We start from the raw sequence: 18776 nt of genomic DNA on the forward strand, positions 1-18776 counted from the left end.
CAAGCAAAAGAACACATCATTTTTTGTGGGTTTTTCGGGCTATGTGGTCATAGCTTGAAGATGCCAGCCACACATGCTGGGAAAACATCAGGAATAAACTCTTCAAGAACATGGCCACATAGCCTGAAAAACCCACAAAAAACTATGGATGCCAGCCATGAAAGCCTTCAACTTCACAAAATAACACATCATTGGTTCCCAGCAACAATTCTGTTTGTCGTTTGCCACTCTGGCGGAATCAGACATATCTTGATTGATTTTTTTCATACCACCAAGAAATGGGATGGTGCTTTTTCAGCTATAAAAATGTAGTCCAAGAAAGACTTAATTCCCTCCCAACATATAACACAATCTAGTAAACAGATAAGAAGATCCAGCATGGGAGATTACAAACACAGACCTTAGACATCCATGCTTAATGCTAAAAGTAAGAAAAATGATAATAAGCATGACACTCTGTTTAATATGTTTTAATTTCTTTACAGGAAGCAGAAACAAAAGACTCCCTGACTGGTATGAAATGAGGGCTTCACAATGCATCCTGGATAAATAGACAATAACAGGGAACCTGATACATGCAAAATGCTCTCATCACAGGAAAATCAGAAAGCTGCCTTTGCAAAGTCATCTAACCTAGTGTTGCCCACTCCAGAGGGCAATGGTTGTCCTATAGAAGTCTTCCCCATCATCTGCTAACTCACTCCTGTAGACCAAGATGCCAGGAATTGAACTTGGAATCTTCCACATGCCTAGCAGGTACTGTCCTTCTACCACTGAGCAATTGTCTTTCCATCTTTATTATCAGTGTTTCTTAAGTGTTCTTGGTTCACTGAACTGCTGCCTGGACAGTGGCTGATGGGCTCATCCATAGGTCTTTCAGAAGTGCCTGCCTCAGCTGTGAGAAAACAGGCCAGTGCCCATATATCAAGGCAACTGGCTGCTCTGTCATCCACTCTCACACTCTAGAGGAGAACTGCATGGATCAGATATGAGTAGTAAAGTCACAAGAGATGTCATAACCAATTCCAGGCATCAAGCGTACCATACAGCAGTCTGTTAAATCCACACACTCACAAGAAGGAATTGAAAATTGAAAATTTCCACAGCCAATAAAGTCAACTTACAAGAGACTGTGAGGACCTCTTGGCTGAGTATATGTTGCATCAGATGGAGGTCAAGTGAGAGAGACAAACGAACAGAACTTGAAATACGCAGTTGGAAAAGAAAACATATTTCTAAAACCAAGCAAAATTTTTGCAACTGGTTTGTAACTTTGCTTTTCCTCCTCTCTTGATTTTTGTCTTGGTGACTCTCAGTCAAATGTATCACCGCTCCCATTGTGTTGAACGGTAGATAGGAAGGCTGGAATGATGGGAGCTGTTGTCTGACACAACAGAAGAGTGTCCAATTGGAAAAGCCTGATTTAAACTGATAAATGCCTATCCTAATGTATGATATGAGCATTCAGCATGTTGATGCCACAGTCAATAAGTATCTGTTGAACAGAACCAAACTCAGGGAGGATCATTCTGATGCCGGGGACTGAATTCTGTGACACACCCAAGGTGCCACATTAATTTGTGATTCCTAGTCTTCCTTTCTGCCCCAAATGCATGGGGTTAACTGGCCATCCAAACAGGATGCCCTGGAGTCCAGCATGCAAAGTATCAATACATACACAGTTCTATTAATACAGAGCACATAGAATGGTTCTTGTATCTGGATTCCCAGATTTTATCTCATTTCAATCTTCTATGACTTTCAATCTTATCCCTTGGATCCCTCCTCTCCCAGCTCATGCAACCACCTGTATCCAGAGGTTCCACTCTTGCCTGGTGTGCTCTCATGTGCTTCCCAGACCAGCTAGCCACCTCTTTACAGTTCACCTCCAGAAATCACTGCTCAGCTGCAAGGCAACTGGAGGGTTGTGTAGTGACTGGGTAAAGCAAGGATATGTGCTCTGCCCCCTGGATGGGCAACTTGTGGCTGGTATAGTGGTGGATGATCTCGGGGACGTTGTCGAATGGTGGGCTGTGCTGGCCCAAGATGAATTTGTTATCTTCTGTCTGCAAGAGCTTCATGTGGAGGAAGCCTTGATTACTCCTAAAGGAAGGAAGACAAGTCAGCTCTGAAATTCCATCTTATGATCCATACATTTGCCAACAGGTGTGTGTGTGTGTTAAAAACATTACACTTAAGTATTTCTCTTTCTGAATCCCCCAGTTTAATAACTGGTCTGAGGAAATGCTGACATCTTGTGACATATTCTTTGGACCTAACAGAAGGTACTGTCTTATTTAAATAATTCCTTGTGTCTCCTCCAGTGCTTGAAAAAGTTATTTTTGGACTACAATTATCATCATCTTCCAGGGCTTGGAAAATTAATTTTGCACTACACTTCCTAGAATGCCCCAGACTTACTGGCTGGAGGGTTCCAAGAGTTGTAGTTAAGAAAATGTAACTTTCCCAGGCTCTGGTCTCAAATATAAAATCTCTCTTTCAAGACACAGCTTACACTGGCCTCATCCACAGAAACACTGGCTTACCATGGACACACAACAATCCACAGTTTGCTTGTGCAACATGTGAGGCTGGTAGAGTCTGATCATTGGACTCTTTCCTCCTTTCCCCAACAAGCCAGAGAATCAACTTTAAAACAAACTTTGTTCACTTCTCTGCTTTGTGAAATGAGAGACAAGCCAGAACCCTAGCTCCTTCTGGGTTTGTTTATCATGACAAACAAACCATGGTCTTAAAGCTTAGGGTTTTCCTAGCTGCTCCTGAAGTGTTTAGCCAGTGTGCACCATCCTAATTCACCCTCCAACAAGCTAAACCTATTGGCCGCAACATATATATCTCTTTATATTTTTTGAGTACATTATATTTATATACCTGTAATTGGCAGCTCTGGTGCTACAGTCATCCAAACTAACTGGCATGATCTGGTGTCAGATAGTGAAGGGCCTATATATTTTTGTGATTAAATACACAACTTTCTTGTATTCCATCATAGAACATATAGCAGCATGTAAATCATTTCAAAGCTGTTTCTTATCCACACACTGAACAAATGCAAACTATACAGTGACTGTTGGTCAGAAGCAATAAACTAGTATTAAATTATCAAATGCAAACAAGCTTAGCTTCAGTAAGATTACTGAAATATCCCCCTTTAGCTGAAACCCTGGGATTATGCAAGCTTGCCTTTCACCAGGTCTCAAAATATAACCAAAATTTTGTACTAATATGAATTCTGGCTTTTAAAACTCAAGTTAATTTTTTTAAAAAAGTTTCAACTTTTAAGGGATTTAAAAAAACTTTTATATAAATATGTGAGGACATCAGTCCAAATCCATTTGTTAGTTCTAACTACAACAGGCCAAATGAATTAACGCAAATTTAGTTAAGTCAACCTTTATGAACGTCCTATGGCTTCAACAGGTCTACTTTAGTTGGGACTAACAATTGGATTTAAGTTGTAATGTTCAATATCAGTTTTTGAAAGCCGTTATTTTGAATTCTTTCCTACACTCATTAAAAAATTATTTAAAATTAGCTTCTCTGAGATCTTACAAGGACAGGTTGGGGTATAAATCAAACCAATATATAAATAATGATAAATGTTTTAAAATAACTTTTCCAAAACCAGCCAAGCTGAATTTTCTGTCACACTGTTTTTCTACCTTGAGTTCCATTCTAGCTTTCCTCACAGTTCCTGCCTGGTTTTAAGCTTTTCCACCATGGTTTGGGGATGCAAAGCCCAAGACCCTGTGTTGTGTGTGTTGAGTGTAATATTCTGCACATGCAGTTCCACATCCCGTTGACTCTGGGGCATACTGCAGTGGCCAACAGGGTGAGACACTGGGAAGCATCCCGTAAGTACTTGGCTGCATTTTTGCAGGTGACAGAAGTAAACTGTTGTTGCCCTCCTGGTCTTATACATCCATTCCCCATGCCATTAAGTGTGCACTGCAGCCTAGGGGGTGGACACTGTGCAAGGAGATACTGAACACCTACTTTGCAATGCCTGAAAAAATGGCATACATGAACATAAACTGGGTTTTCATGCACATATGTTGTTAAGAGGATCCTAGAGAAAATAGAAATGAAGGCTGCTGCCACACTGCAGAAATAAAGCAGTTTGACATCACTTTTCCATGCCATTTGATGCTAGGGAATTCTGGGTTTGCAGTTTTGTGAGATATTTAGCTTTCCTTGTCAGAGTGCTGTGGCGTCCCATCAAACTAGAAATCCCAGAATGCCACAGCATTGAGCCATGGAAGTTAAAGTGTTGTCAAACAGCTTGACTTCTGCACTATGGCACTGTCAACAGCCAGACAGGTAATGGAGTATCTTGGAAAAGAACAGGGTTGGCTGACATCCTGAACAGGAGCACACCCACTTTGTTGTCAACTTCATTTGCTACATCTCTAAATTCTTCCCCATTCATTGCCAGGCCCCTAGGAAACTCCTTAAAGAACTTCCTTCAGCTATGAATGGTATACTGCATACTGAATCATCTGTGTTTACTCACTTGAGGGAGAGAGAGAAGGCATCATGACTGCTCTCACTGTTCCGTACAAGATAACTGGCTTCTCTGCAAAGTCGCAGCAGCCTTTCAGCATCTACTCGACTCAAAGTCCCATGATACCACCTGTAGAAGAGGGATGATATATTTCAGTCCTACGTCTATGTTGCTGCTTCAGCTTAAGCAAGATACCAGTCTAATAAAAACATGAACTAATAATAATTAGGTGACATGTCTACATCCTAAAGCAGGATTGGGAAGCACATGGTTGACATTTCTGCAGCCCCTGGGCCAACTCAGACACTGTCTCCCCTACATCTTAGTTTGCCCCAATCTCCCCCACCCCAAAAGGGGGCATCCAAATACTTCCATTTTTGGAGACTAGTGTGGCCCATGGTGAACATTTTGACAGTTTGCCCACCATTTCCGGAAATATTTGTATTTATGGGCCTTCAGTAGGACTGGGTATCATTTTTCAAAATTCAGAGAGAAGCTTAAGCTTAAAACTGGTGCTTCAAATTTATCAGTAAGCTTGATTTTAACTGTGAAGTCAAAGACTTTCACAAACAGCATGCAGAGTTTTTTGTGGGATATGAGGCCGTGTTATAGAAGAGTTTATTCCTAGTGTTTTAGCAGCAGCTGAAGAGGCCAAGCCACAGCTGCTAGTCAAACATCATGAATAAACTCTTCTAGAACATGGCCTCATAGCCTGAAAAAACCACAAAAACTATTGATTTTAATTGTTTTAGACTCAACCGAAAATAGAGGAAGAGAATGGAAGAAGGGATATTCTACTGGCTCTCCTGTAGTGTACTGGAGTGACTTTTATATAGAGAAAAAAATGTAAATAGGCTCTGGTAGCGAAGTGATTAAATGCCTGTACTGCAGCCACTCACTCACAAAACACAAGGTTGCGAGTTCAATACCAGCCAGGGGCTCTGGGTCGACTCAGTCTGGCATCCTTCTGAGGTTGCTAAAATGAGTACCCAGCTTGTTGGGGGCAATTAGCTTACACTTTGTAATCCTTTTAGGAAGTGCTTAAGTGCACTGGTAAGCAGTATAGAAAAGCACTTACTATTGCTACTGATATAAAACGCATGACATGCCTCAAAAGGTATAATCTGCACTGGGTCAAGTGATGAGTTTTAGCCTTCATACAGGGCCTTCCCTTCCCTGCAATAGGCAGATGAAGAGGAAGTTGGCTTCACTGAGAAAGAAGGCTCTGATTCCCCCTTCATGTTATTTCCTTTGGTTTCTTTTCACCTTCCTCAGCTCTTCCTCAACTCCCACTCAGCTACAGATCTTCCACAGTCTCAGCCCAAGCCCCCCCCCCCCAGCATTATTTTCACTGACCAGGATACTTCAGGGGGCAGCACAGAAGATTCTGGCCCCACAGCTGTGCCAAACTACCTCTGTTGCCAGGTGTGCCGTTCCCACATTGCAGTATCTATCTGCACAGGTGTCCCGGTGAGCCACCTGGCACTTCTGCTATCACTGTGGGTCACTCACCTCTGAGGTCAGAATAAGGCACCCACCAATAGTCACATACCTGGGTACCTCTTTCCGACCTCAGAACAAGTGACCCATGGTGGCAGCGGACATGCCGGGCAGCCTAATGTAGAGAGTTGCCAGGGTGATGAAGTGGAAGGCTATATGTTATATACTCCAGTTCTAATATGGAACATGCTAGACATTATCCAGACTGCTTGCACCAAAATTAAGGTTTCAGCTGTGCATCATCTGAACAGGATGATGCTGGAGGCATCCTTATCTCTCTTAGAAGGGAAAGGTCAAATGCTACAGGCTTCTCCTGACCCACTCTGTCCTTGTCTTCTGGTTTCTTCTGCTTCTTTTTCTCTTTCAGCAACATCCCTGTCCTTTATCCCCACACACCCCCTTTTCCCAAGTCAACTGACCTCTCCATGTCTTTTTGTTGCAAAGCAACTGATATAAACCTTATGCTCTGCTGGACTCTCACTGGCTAACAGTGAATTGACTGGGAGCCCTGCTAAGATCCCAACAGTGGGAGCGGAGAGACAATATCAGTATCAATGTGGTGGTCCCTGATATCCCATTACAGTATTCCAATGCTATATTGCTGGGGTGGGAAAATGTGGCTGCCAGATGTTGTTGTACTGCAGCTCTCATCAGCCTTAGCCAGCATAGCTAGTAGTGAGGGATGATGGGAGCTGTATCTCACCATCAGGAGGGCTGAACATTCAAGGCTGCACACCTCTGCTCAAGACGGTGGATGGGATTGACCAAGTGATGTTGCAGGTGTGCTAAACACAATGCAACTAGTTGTGTACAGCAGCAGCTGATGTTCCCTCATCCTCCCGCCCAATCCCAGGCTACTCACGCCTGGCTCTCCAGTGGTAAAGTGGGATTGACGCGTTCACCGAAAGCCAGCCCATGTTCCATGCTTGACCAACATGGGCTGCTACTCTTCTCCATGCAAGATGGCAGCTGGTTCATCTGTGCTCCCTTGCCTTGGGTGGAAACACAGGATGGTGCATGAGATGAAGAACACGTGACTTTAGGAAGTGAAGGAGAAATGGTGGGAAGGCCCTCACAGGCAAAGCTATAATAACTTTTAAACCAGGACAATGAGACAAGGGAGGCGTGCAAGAAATTTGGAGCTCTAAATTACAGTAAAGAGAGAGAGGTAAATGAGGAAACCTGGGCTGCCAGTTATATTTGGGACCTAGGAAGCTGTCTCATACCAAGCCAATCCAGTAGTCCATCAAGCTCAATGTTGACAAGATAATCGGTGGGCAACATGAGGCTTATGGACTGCATGCAGCACCCACCTATTCATGTCCCCCATCCTTCTGTAAATTGCTTTTGTCATCACTGAATTTTCTGCAAGAGCAATAATGGCAACAGAAAAAAGAACTGCTTTCCCTTTAAAACAGGATGTACACCCTCTGCAGGCTTTGTTTATACCCTCCTGAAGAATTGGACCTGGTGGTGCAATTCTATGTGTAAACAGGGTGCATGCAGAGAGCACACATCACCTTTATAAGGAAAAAAAAAGTAGTTTTTTAGCTGATGTGGCAAACCTGGTACCTGGTATTTGAAAGGGGGAGGTTAATACAGTGCCTGGTGGATTCACCAGGTACCAATATAGCCCCCTGGCTCCTGGAAGTTGCCTATCCCAGTGTACACTGATTGGCAATTGTGATTTTCCAATTACGGCATTTTCCAAACTGAAAGTAGAAAGAAATAAGAAAGTGCAAGAATGAAATGCATAGCATGGGATCTTACACACCCCAAAAGCTATAACATTTAACTGCCATGGTTTCACAAGACAGTTGCAACAAAAGCATGGTCAGGAGAAATACTGGAAAATGGACTCCACTGGCTTATGCCAACCCGCTAATTTTGCCTACCACATTTATTTTTCTTCTTCTCACATCTTCTATGCCACACAAATAAAAAAATCATCAGTTATGCCCTTTTTTACCTAACTTTTTTTTTTTTTTAACACGGACTGTATTATATCTGTCAGAAACCCTCCAGGGTTTGAGACAGGATTCAACCTTTTCTGGAGGGGGCCTTCTTGAACTTGAGGCCTTCTGTATGAAAAGCATGGACTCTTGAACAGTCACTTCATGAGGATTGTGTTTATTAGAACAACTCCCATCTCTCAAGGCTACTCCCCTAGGCCATGAAGGCACTTTATCAGAGGAAGTGACATAAGTACAAACACGTCCTTACCTTCTGCTATTTATCAGCATTATTTGAAAACAAAAGAAGCAGAGCTAACAAGACATCCAGGACGTTTAGAACTGTGCAATGATGAGAAATAAATAGATTGTTTTCTTGCCAATGTACCTATTCTTCTGAAAGGTATATAAAACTTTCTGCTTATAAGCTGAATTTGAATGCACAGTTCCTATCTATGTAACCACCTCCGATTCCTGAAAGGTCAGAGTCATGAGGCATAAGAACAAAGACATGCAGGAGAGAAGTGATGAGGATAAAGTGATCAGAATAAAGATACAAAGCATTGTGCTGTGAAACCGCAAACTGACACATGTTTACCCAGAGACAGGAAAACCTTTTTAGGACTACACCTCCCCAAATCTTCCATGGATCATGCTAGCTGGGGGTTTCAAGGAGCTGCAGTTCAAAATATCCCTGCATTTACCTGTAGCAAAATCCCACTGAACACAGTGGGATTTACTTGTGAATAAGCATGCATAAGATGGTACTTTGAGGCTTATAACACAGAATGGAAAGATTGTGGCATGCAGACAGTTTAAACCACAGATCGATGCGAGACCCTATCCTAACCTTTCCTAGTAGCTTCTCAGTTGCTCACTTCTGATGGTTATCATGTTAATATTCCCATTGAGAAACACTGTGATTTAAGGATACCCACCACTAGCATCCAGGGAATCAGATATGCCTGAAGCATCAGGGAGGCTGGTACTGGTGTTCTGGAGGTTTGGAGGAGGGATGTGTGATCCCTCAACTTCTGAGTGGTTTGCAGAGCTATCCAGCTGTCCAACAGGAGGCGGCCATGGTAACTCCTTGATCCCTTCAATCTCAACTGGACAAGCCATTAGGAGAGAAAAGAAAGAATTCTGGAGGGAATGTGGCTGAATATTTTCAGAGCTTTGAACAGTTGCCTTTCTTAGACTACAGCTCCCAGAATCCCCCAACCAACAGTAGCCAAAAGCCATTATAACTTGAGGATTCTAGGACTTGTTGCTATATTGCAAGATACTGTAGTCGGGGACTTTGGGAGCTGGTATATTGAGAAAGAGGGGAAGAAGGAAAGAGAGTTCTACTGGCCATACTGGTCAATCAAGGAAATCTGAATTGTAGTTTCAAAAACTAATCTTTTCAAGTTACGTATATTCTCAGAGAGCAGAAAAATCTTCTCAGAGTGAGCTACATCCATAAAATTGTAATCTTAAAGGACTGTCCAAATCAGTTTATCAACAATTTGCCCTCTCCCTACAACTGCATAAAGTGTCAGAAGATCCAACCATGGACCTTCTGCATAATATATTGTACTGCATCCAGGGAAAACGAAGAACATTCTGCCTTCTATTTCATCCCCCTCCTTCCTCCTCCAAATCACCTTGGCATTGATATATCCTTTCATTGTGTACCTGCAAAGACTCTGGAGATCCGCTCTTTTTTCCATTCCCAGGGCTGGTCATATTCCTCTGGCGGCCGCTCATCATCTTCAGGAAGCCATGAGTAGCGGCACTGGACTCCAGACAGGGGTGGCGTCTCTCTGCCATTTTCAGATGGTTCATAAGGAATGTCATACAAGTGCAGAGGTTTTGGAGCAGCTAGCCCATCCTTGGAACCTTTCTTCTGAATCTCTGGTACCAAATAAATAAAAAGGTCAATTTTAAAATTTCCTACTTGGATTCCAACCTTGAATTTTGGGGTTTCACACATAAAACCAGAAACCACCTGGTCTCTAAACCCCAGTTGCCTAAAAAGATTTTACTGCCCGAGACAAAATGTGAGATGGTACATTCCACCTACAAAAGCCAGGTGTTGAATCTTACTTCAACATTTGTGATGCAACAGCTTTAGAACTGATCTTCAGTTAATTAAGATCAATTAGGTTTAGATGTTAAGCTACATTTGCTAATGCAGGTAAGTTTCTGGTAACTTTAACCACTTCTACTTTCCAGAGAGACCAACCAAGAGCAACTAGGCTATATGCACCAACACATTTGATCCTTCACAGTAATTCTGGTTTATCATTTTGTGTGAATACAACCAATGTACTGAAGGATAAAATACAAACATGTTAAACCAACAAGTGTTTAGGGCCAAATAAAAAGCACAGGAAAATGAAAGTTAATTAAAGGAATCCATGGATGGTATGCATTGGGTTTGCAGCCAGTTATCCAACAAAGAACTTTATCACAAAGGCTATAAGGACAGAATTTTAACTGGATAAACGTGTCTTTGGCCAGTACTTATCATACAATGTTGTGTCTGTCCTGTTGCTGCTTTCCATTTGTTACTGTAGTCACCTTTTTACTGAAAGGCAAAACCAGTCAATAGGCTCTCAATATCACTGCTATTCTATTATTTTCATGCCATAGATGCCTTCCACTGCAGTTCCGCTTCTTAGGCAGTCACGTGGTATGAACAAGAACGAGTCTGCTCCTTTGCCCCCTATTCCCCTCACAGCAATAGCAAATGCCAACTACATCCCAGCTGGCAGCCGCAATCGCTCATTCTCACCCTTCCCCCTGGAAGGTGGCTTTTGGCACTGCGGGAAACAAATCATTCAACCGTGGATCACCAAAGTGCTATTGTGGGGAAAAGTGTAATAAGAAATGACATCAAACCTGTATGCTCCCATTCTTAAACCAGCACAATTGTGGCAGGACAGCAGGATGGTGTGATAAAGTCAAAAGAAATGTGGGTGTGCCTCATCATGTTTCCTATTTAAAAGCTGCCAGGTCCATGCTGGGGAGAAAAAACAGTTGGTCCTCCATATTTGCAGCTTCGACTTTTGTGGATTTGATTATTTGCAGTTTTGAATAATATGGTCTCTCTAGGAATCTCTAGTTCCTGCAGCGCAACTCTACCAAAAGTTGACCAAAGTGTTGTGCTGGAGAACCTAGAACAGTGATGGCGAACCTATGGCACGCATGCCAGAGGTAGCACTCAGAGCCCTCTCTGTGGGCACATGTGCAGTCGCCCCAACACAGAGTTTGCCAGAGTTTGTTACTAGAAAGCCAGAGGGACATGGCACTTTGCAGTAAATAAGCGGGGTTTGGTTGCAGTTTGGGCACTCAGCTTCTAAAAGGTTCACCATCACTGACCTAGAAGTTCCTAGAGAAAACACTTCTCTAGGCATTTGTAAGTCCTGCAGCATGATTCTATGATGACAGAGTCGCACTGGAGGACCTGAAGATTCCTAGAGAGGTGTTCTCTCGGGTAAAAAGAATAGTGTTTTTTTATTTGTGTTTTTTCCACATCCACATGGGTCCTTCACCCCTAACCCCAGCAAATGTGGAGGGACCACTGTAATTCCAGATCTAACAGAGAGTTCATCACCGCAGAAGTATCAAATGAAGAGCTTACCAGCCAACAACCTCTGAGCTTCGTAGGGTTCCATGTAGCCTTCACTTTTCACCCGATCCTGCTCCGCCGCTGGACTAGTGCTAGCCTCTTGCCTGGTATCAAAGGGATCAGCATAGTCCTCCAGGATCAACATCTAAAAGGGGGGAAGATCACCCAGTTGTCAGTTTCGTTTTCTCTCACAGTCACATTTTTAAAAAACCCAAGCACTAACCAAGTCCTTCCATCAAATGGATGATTAATATTTGTAGCCTGCTAAGTTCGCATCAAGACTGGGTTGAGCCAAATTATATCCTACGCTGCCCCAACAGGTTGCGATATAGAGAGAGGGTAATGTGTGGGATCTGGCAAGATGAAGAGCCTCTCAGATTTAAGAAGGTAGTAACCCTAATTCAGCACCACAGAATGACAAACCATGTTGGCAGAGAGAAATGAACACTGTACAGTGGGCCCTTGTTATGCGCTGGGGTTTGGTTCCAAGATCTTCAATGCCAGCCACAGATGCTGGCGAAACGTCAGGAAGAAACTCTTCTAGAACATGGCCACAGAGCCCCGAAAAACCCACAACAAACTATAGATGCCGGCCATGAAAGCCTTCGACTTCCCATTAGAAAGGAGGCAAGTTTCTGCATGACATACAAAATGGAGGCCTGCCTCTTGGATGGACTTTGGCTGTGGCTTCTGACATTGGACTATATTGCCTTTGGGGTCCCTCCCGACTCCGTGGTTCCATAACCCAGCATCCTGTTCCTCAGTGGGAAAATGGGCGTCTCAGCATTAAATACCCCCACAAATGACCCTTCCCAGGATTCCACAGCACAGAGTCATGGCAATTAACGTGGCACCAAGCCTCATTATCCCTGTAGTTGAGAACATGAGGTTTTGGTACCAAACACACTGCGGAAATAATCTGGTTTGAGGCCGCTTTAACTGCCCTGGCTCAGCGCTAGGGAATTCTGGGACCTATAGTTCTGTGAGACATTGAACCTCCTGTCAGAGAGCTGTGATGCCACAACAAACTACAACTCCCAGGATCCCTTGCGCCGAAAGCCAGGGCAGTCAAAGCATTCCCAAACTGGGTTATTCCTGCAGCGTTTTGGACCGAATCCCCATATTCCTGGCTGTATCCAAAACGACCCGGTTCGAGGCCCTGGCTGAGCGCTGGGGGAATGCTGGGAGTTGTAGTTCGTCGTGGCATCACAGCTCTGGGGCCTTGAGGCAGGGAAAGGGTTAAAGCGGTCCTAAAGCGGGTTATCCGCGGCGTGTGGCTGCGGCCTTTGTCTCTGCCTGAATCGCACCGAGGAGGAGGAGGAGGAGGAGCAGGAGGCCTCCTTCTTCCTCCGCTCCTTCTTCTCGGCGCCGGGCCTGGAGGCCTGGGCCTCGGCTCGCAGCAGCAGGAGAAGCCGGCGGCGGTGTCGGTGGCGATGGCGGAGGAGCAGCAGGCCTCCCTCGGGGGCCCCCGCCGCTGGGCCGTAAGGGTCCTCGAAGTCCCGCTCCCTCTGGAGCCGGTAGGCGGCCACCAAGTCCGGCTGCTCCTCCGGCCCTTCCTCCTCCGCCTCCGCGTAGTCCGGCTCCGGAGGGGAAGGCTTGCCCTGAGGGCCGCCGCCTCGGAAGAGCAGCCTCTCCCGCAGCCACCGCGCCATTCCCCTCCGCCAAGGAACCAAGGACCAGGCCCCGCAGGAGGAGGAGGAGGAGGAGGCCTCGGCTGTTCCCGCCCTCCTCCGCCTCGCAAAGGCCTCCCTCCTCCTTCCTTCTTCCTTCAGTCTCTACTAGTCTCGCTTCTTGCTCTTCCCTTTCTCTCTCCGGTGAAGAAGGAAAGGGCCTCTCCTGGGGGAAGGCCTCTCCTCAGGAGGCCCGCAAGGTCTCTCGGCCCTTGGAGGGCAAGTCCCACGAAGCACTAAAAAGGCCCCTACCATTCATAGATATGTACACACTCTCTCTTCTGAAAGGGACCTGGCAGCCCAAGGAGACCACAAGCTGAACATGAGCCAACAGTGTGATGCGGCAGCTAACAAGGCCAATGCGATTCTAGGCTGCATCAATAGAAGTCTAGTGTCTAGATCAAGGGAAGTCATAGTGCCACTCTGTTCTGCTTTGGTCAGGCCCCACCTGGAATACTGTGTCCAGTTCTGGGCACCACAATTTAAAAAGGATGTGGAGAAACTGGAGCCATGTGTCCAAAGGACAGTAACTAAAATGGTGAAGGGTCTGGAAACCATGCCCTATGAGGAATGACTCAGGGAGCTGGGGATGTTTAGTCTGGAGAAGAGAAGGTTAAGAGGTGATAGATATGATAGCCCTGTTTAAATATTGGAAGGGATGTCATATTGAGGAGGGAGCATGATTGTTTTCTGCTGCTCCAGAGAACAGGAACCAGAGCAATGGACGCAAGCTCCAGGAAAAGAGATTCCAGCTCAACATTAGGAGGGCCTTCTTGACAGTAAGGGCTGTTTGACAGTGGGATATATAATATTGGGAGTCTCCTTCCTTGGAGGTCTTTAAGCAGAGGCTGGATGGCCATCTGTCAATGGGGATGCTTTGATTGAGAGTTCCTGCATGGCAGAATGGGGCTGGACTGGATCAGGGCCCTTGCACTCTCTTCCGACTCTATGATTCTATGACTATTCCATGATTCTAGAAGTTTCCGAGCATTACTGCGCAGGCACAGAATAACCCATTTGTGTGATTCGCAGAGACCACAAAGAAGAAATACACACACACACAAACACTAAATTATACAGTGCGCTGTAAGGAGCGGCGCCATGCACCAGAAAAAGCAATGATGTTTGTGTCGGTGGCATCCACGTTTTTTCCCTTCCGCGGGGGATCTGTTCTGGGGAGGGCGGCCTGTATATAGGAGACGGAAAGGACTTGAAAGCACACAACAAAAGCAAGACTCTGGAAACCAGGGTTCAAATCCTGGCTTGGCCATAAAACCCATTGGGTGCCTTTGACAAAGTCACACTCTCTCAGCCTCAGAGGCGGGCAATGGCAAATCCTTGGCAAGGGTCGCCCTAAGAAACGCCTCGAACTCAGCCCACAACAATATAGCTGTAAATAAACCAAAATGGGACACAAAGCAGCTTTAATTGGATCCACTTTAATTGGATTTGCCAATTAAATCCAGTGGTCCCTTCCATCTCTTATAGGAAAGCCATGTCTTTGTGGAGGGCAGAAAAGTCAGCCACAAAACGACATCAATAATACCAAAATCCACAAAATGGATACCTTTATGGGGCCAAGCAAGATGCATAAAATATGTGTCCTAAGTTTTGGGAATAAAGCAGGATATAAATACTAAAACTAATAATAATAATAATGTAATAATAATAATAATAGTTAAACAGTCATATAAACATAAATTAATGCTTATTATTGTTCTTATTATTCTATTATTTGTATCTCTGTCATTTCCCAGAACTCAGAGTGGCTTCGCAACAGAAAAAAGCACATTAAAAAGGAACTAAATTATTACACTATTGAAACAGTAATTAAATATAGTTATTTAGTTGAATATAGTTATTTAGTCATGCTCAAAGTGGAGGGAGTTTTGGCATCCCTCCTGGACAGAAGGCTGAAATGGAGGACATGTCCTGGAAAAGGAGGACCTCTGGTCTCTCTGCAACAAGCCTCAGTCTCCAGAAGTAATGGATGTGAGAGCCATATGTGCAAATGTACGGTTTTCATCACAGATGTGACACATACAAACAGATACAGAGTCCCAGCAGATGTGAACTGCACCTCCCATCAGATCCACCTTTGGGGATGATGGGGAATGAAGTCTAGGAAATATGGGCAAACCTGAATGGATTTGATCAATTTGCTTGCTTACATCCAAAACCCATGCCTTTCTGGAGCCCTGGCAAAATGGCTTTCCTAAGCCTCCCAGCCTTCTCAAGCCCCATACTTTTAAATTTGGGGAACCTGCTTTCATTTTTTAAGGACAGAACACTGTAAAATACTCCCATTTAAAAAACAAAACATTGGAGCGACCAGCTGCCGTGACTCGGATTCGAACCGAGGTTGCTGCGGCCACAACGCAGAGTACTAACCACTATACGATCACGGCGAGCTATTTGGGCTCTTGAGAAAAAGCCTGGCAGCCGCTCTCTTCATTATTACAGCTACTGACGTCACAGCCAACCCGCTGCGATTGCTTCGTCTTTACATTCCTCCTGCTCCGCCCCCTCAAGTGTCCGAGTTCAGTTCCCCAGCTGCGCCTGCGCAACAGATCCTGCTGTGGCGAGCTCAGTTCCCGAGCTGCGCCTGCGCAGTAGCAGGAGGCCATAATTATTGAAAGTAATGCGCACTCCAGAATCTCCTTGGTCCAAAATTCACTGCAGAAATATTCCAGTTTGTTTGAGACCTGTGTGTGTGTGTGTATATATATATACTGTATATATATATAGCGTATGTCAGTGCGCCTGCATATATATATATATATATATATATATATATAAAATGATTTCAATTACACATGGATGTGTATATATGTATATGTATACACACACCCATGTGTAATTAAAAACATATATAATATACTACAGTATTATATTATGTACATATAGCTCCATATATATATATATATATATACACACACACACACACACACACACACAAGATATATTATGTATATATATCTCCACAAGAGGTTTGCCCATGATTTAATTTACCCTTGTATAATTAAAAACATTATAAACACATACACATAGATATTTCCACAGAATTATATATACATATATACACACACACACACACACACGATGTTATATATATATATATATATATATATATATATCTTCACAAGTTTGTTCAGAGAGAGATTTGCCCATGATTTAATTTACCCTTGTGTAATTAAAAACATTATATACACATACACACACACATATATAGATATTTCCACAGGGTTTATATATATATATATATATATATATATATAGAGAGAGAGAGAGAGAGAGAGAGAGAGAGAGAGAGTAGAATGATATTTCTATTTGGGCATAGCCCACTTCCGCCTCAAGAAGGCGGAAATCGGAAACTGGCTCTAAGTTTTCCACAGTACAGGAGATATGTATGTGTATATATATATATATATATATATAATAGGTCAGTGCGCCTACATATATATATATATATATATATATATGATTTCAGTTACACATGGATGTGTGTGTGTGTGTGTGTGTGTACACACACACACACACACACGTGCGCTGCCATTGGGAACAATGGCCCCGTTTGCCACCCGCAGATGCTCAAATCCACGCATGGCAAATCTGCATATAAGGAGGGCCTACTGTAACATGTTAAAGTATGAATACACATAAGCAGCTTTACCTTCTTTACCTTTAAAGAAACAAAATGGTTTTATTCATATACAGTAAAATGCTGGGAGGAGGCATCTGCTTGTAGATATAAAGGGCCCCCAAAGAGTAAGGCATCTGAGAACCGTGTGGGTTATCGCCATTGACTCCTAGTGGCATATTTTGTTATTGCTTCTGTCAAATGTCCCCTTTTTTGTTGTTTCAGACTTGCCTTCCATAATCTGGCACTTTCCAGATATATTAAACCAAAAATGGCTGGTGATGAGATTTGTAGTACAGTATCTGTGGAAAGTGCCAGGGGAAGGCTGCCCTAAAGCATCGGATCTAACAATCTGTTAAATTAAGTTGCACCCCTCATCTTTCCCCTCTATAAATCCCACCCAAAATACACAGATTCTGTTCATACAACCTTCAAGCAACTTAGAGCCCGTACAGACAGGCCAAAATAAAGCTGCTTCAGGTCAAGGGTGCGCCTTAAGAGGCCAGAAGCCGCACCAAAGCCATGCTCCAGTGGCGCAGCTTCTGGCTCTTAATATGCGTGTGTCGTTCCAAAGTGACCTGAAGCAGTTTTATTTTTGGCCTGTGTGTATGGGCCCTTAGATTGTTGATCTGGATTGCAAAAGCTGAACAAGGAGTTATGTGTTCATTCCAGTTACAGAACACTGATCTATTCCAATACCAAAGTGTAGCAATAGGTTATTACAGCTGGTGAAGAATACTTGACAAGAAATATTTTAAGTGCCTCTGAACATTAGCAGAACATTTTTGCTGCAATGCTGAATAACTGACTCCTCTATCTGAATCAATAGGAACTTGGTAAGTCAACACTTGGACTTAAACTTAGGGTAATGATTGTCAGAGTTGAGATTCCAGGCATCTAGTTGGCTATCTTTGGTTTAGGTGGGGCTGCAACTGCAAAAATATGGGCCCGAACAGACAGGCCAAAATAAAGCTGCTTCAGGCTACTTTGGAAGTATGCTGTTTAAATTACACACTCATCTTCCTGAGCAAAAAATATCCAATGTCAGTAGACCTCTAAAACCTACAAACATTGGGGTGGGGGTGCAAAAACCTAAGCAAAGGAAACTGCTTCAGTAGGAGAGGAATGTCAGCTGCCATGGCATTTAGAATGGGAGCAGTATCTAAATTATTTCATCTGGAGCTATTTGTTTGTGAAAGATAATGTCAAAAGGCTTCAAATGAGCATTGTCGCAGAACTGTCCAGTTCCATATGATCGAGGAGGTTGCTCTTTAATTTGCATTCAGAGGCTGATGGTAAAAGAGTTGGCACCAACCACAGGGGAGTGAAACTCTCCAAGGAGACTTTAGCATATTGCACTTTCCCCGTGGAAATGAAGGGAAGAGTAAAGGTCATTCATATGCATTTGATTCATGTTATTGCTTATTTAATTGGATGCTTTGTGGTGCCTGTTAGAAATAGAAGTTTTCACAGGCCAAAATGAAGCATTTGTTCATTCAAAGGATTTGCAGTTCACTTTCGGACTACAGTATAAAATTGGCTAGCAACATCTACTTCAGGGACGTAGCCAGGATTTTAGGAAGGGGGGGGGGGTCCAGACTAAGTGCCACCATTATAATGGGGCTTGGGTGTGGCGGCACAGCAGCACGCACCATTCATTTTTCTAATGCAGGGGGGGGTCCGGACCCCAAGAACCCCCCCCCTTGGCTACATCCCTGTCTACTTTACCATCTTGATGGTAAAATAATCAGTTATCATATAGATTAGCAAAAAGTAAAATAAAAAAACCCATATGGCAAAAAGTTATAGATATATAAAATCATATATACATTATTTAAATGAATGCCTAGGTGAATTAAAAGTTGTTTGGTTA

The 18776-nt window shown here is 43.6% G+C and overlaps 1 protein-coding gene and 1 non-coding gene across 3 annotated transcripts; both read right to left on the reverse strand.

The window, feature by feature from the left end:
- Positions 1-454: 454 nt before the first annotated feature.
- Positions 455-13261, reverse strand: LOC149307252 (SH2 domain-containing adapter protein F-like). 2 transcript variants are annotated; one of them, XM_089538745.1, is made up of 7 exons: positions 12901-13261; positions 11606-11738; positions 9655-9873; positions 8916-9086; positions 6888-7017; positions 4535-4654; positions 455-2103 (listed from the first exon to the last, which is right to left on the reverse strand). In XM_089538745.1, exons 1-7 carry the CDS (start codon positions 13243-13245, stop codon positions 1896-1898), a joined length of 1326 nt encoding a protein of 441 aa, XP_089394871.1. In that variant the 5' UTR covers positions 13246-13261; the 3' UTR covers positions 455-1895. The 2 variants fall into 2 exon arrangements, with proteins under 2 accessions (XP_089394871.1, XP_089394872.1); XM_089538746.1 differs by lacking the exon at positions 8916-9086.
- Positions 13262-15599: 2338 nt separating this feature from the next.
- Positions 15600-15671, reverse strand: TRNAH-GUG (transfer RNA histidin (anticodon GUG)). Its single transcript has one exon. It is a non-coding gene; the product is annotated as a tRNA-His (tRNA).
- Between the last annotated feature and the right edge of the window lie 3105 nt (positions 15672-18776).

Source organism: Sceloporus occidentalis, unplaced genomic scaffold (assembly GCF_023333645.1).
Source record: "Sceloporus occidentalis isolate IW3139 unplaced genomic scaffold, rSceOcc1.0.p SCAF_9, whole genome shotgun sequence".
NCBI lineage: Eukaryota > Metazoa > Chordata > Lepidosauria > Squamata > Phrynosomatidae > Sceloporus > Sceloporus occidentalis.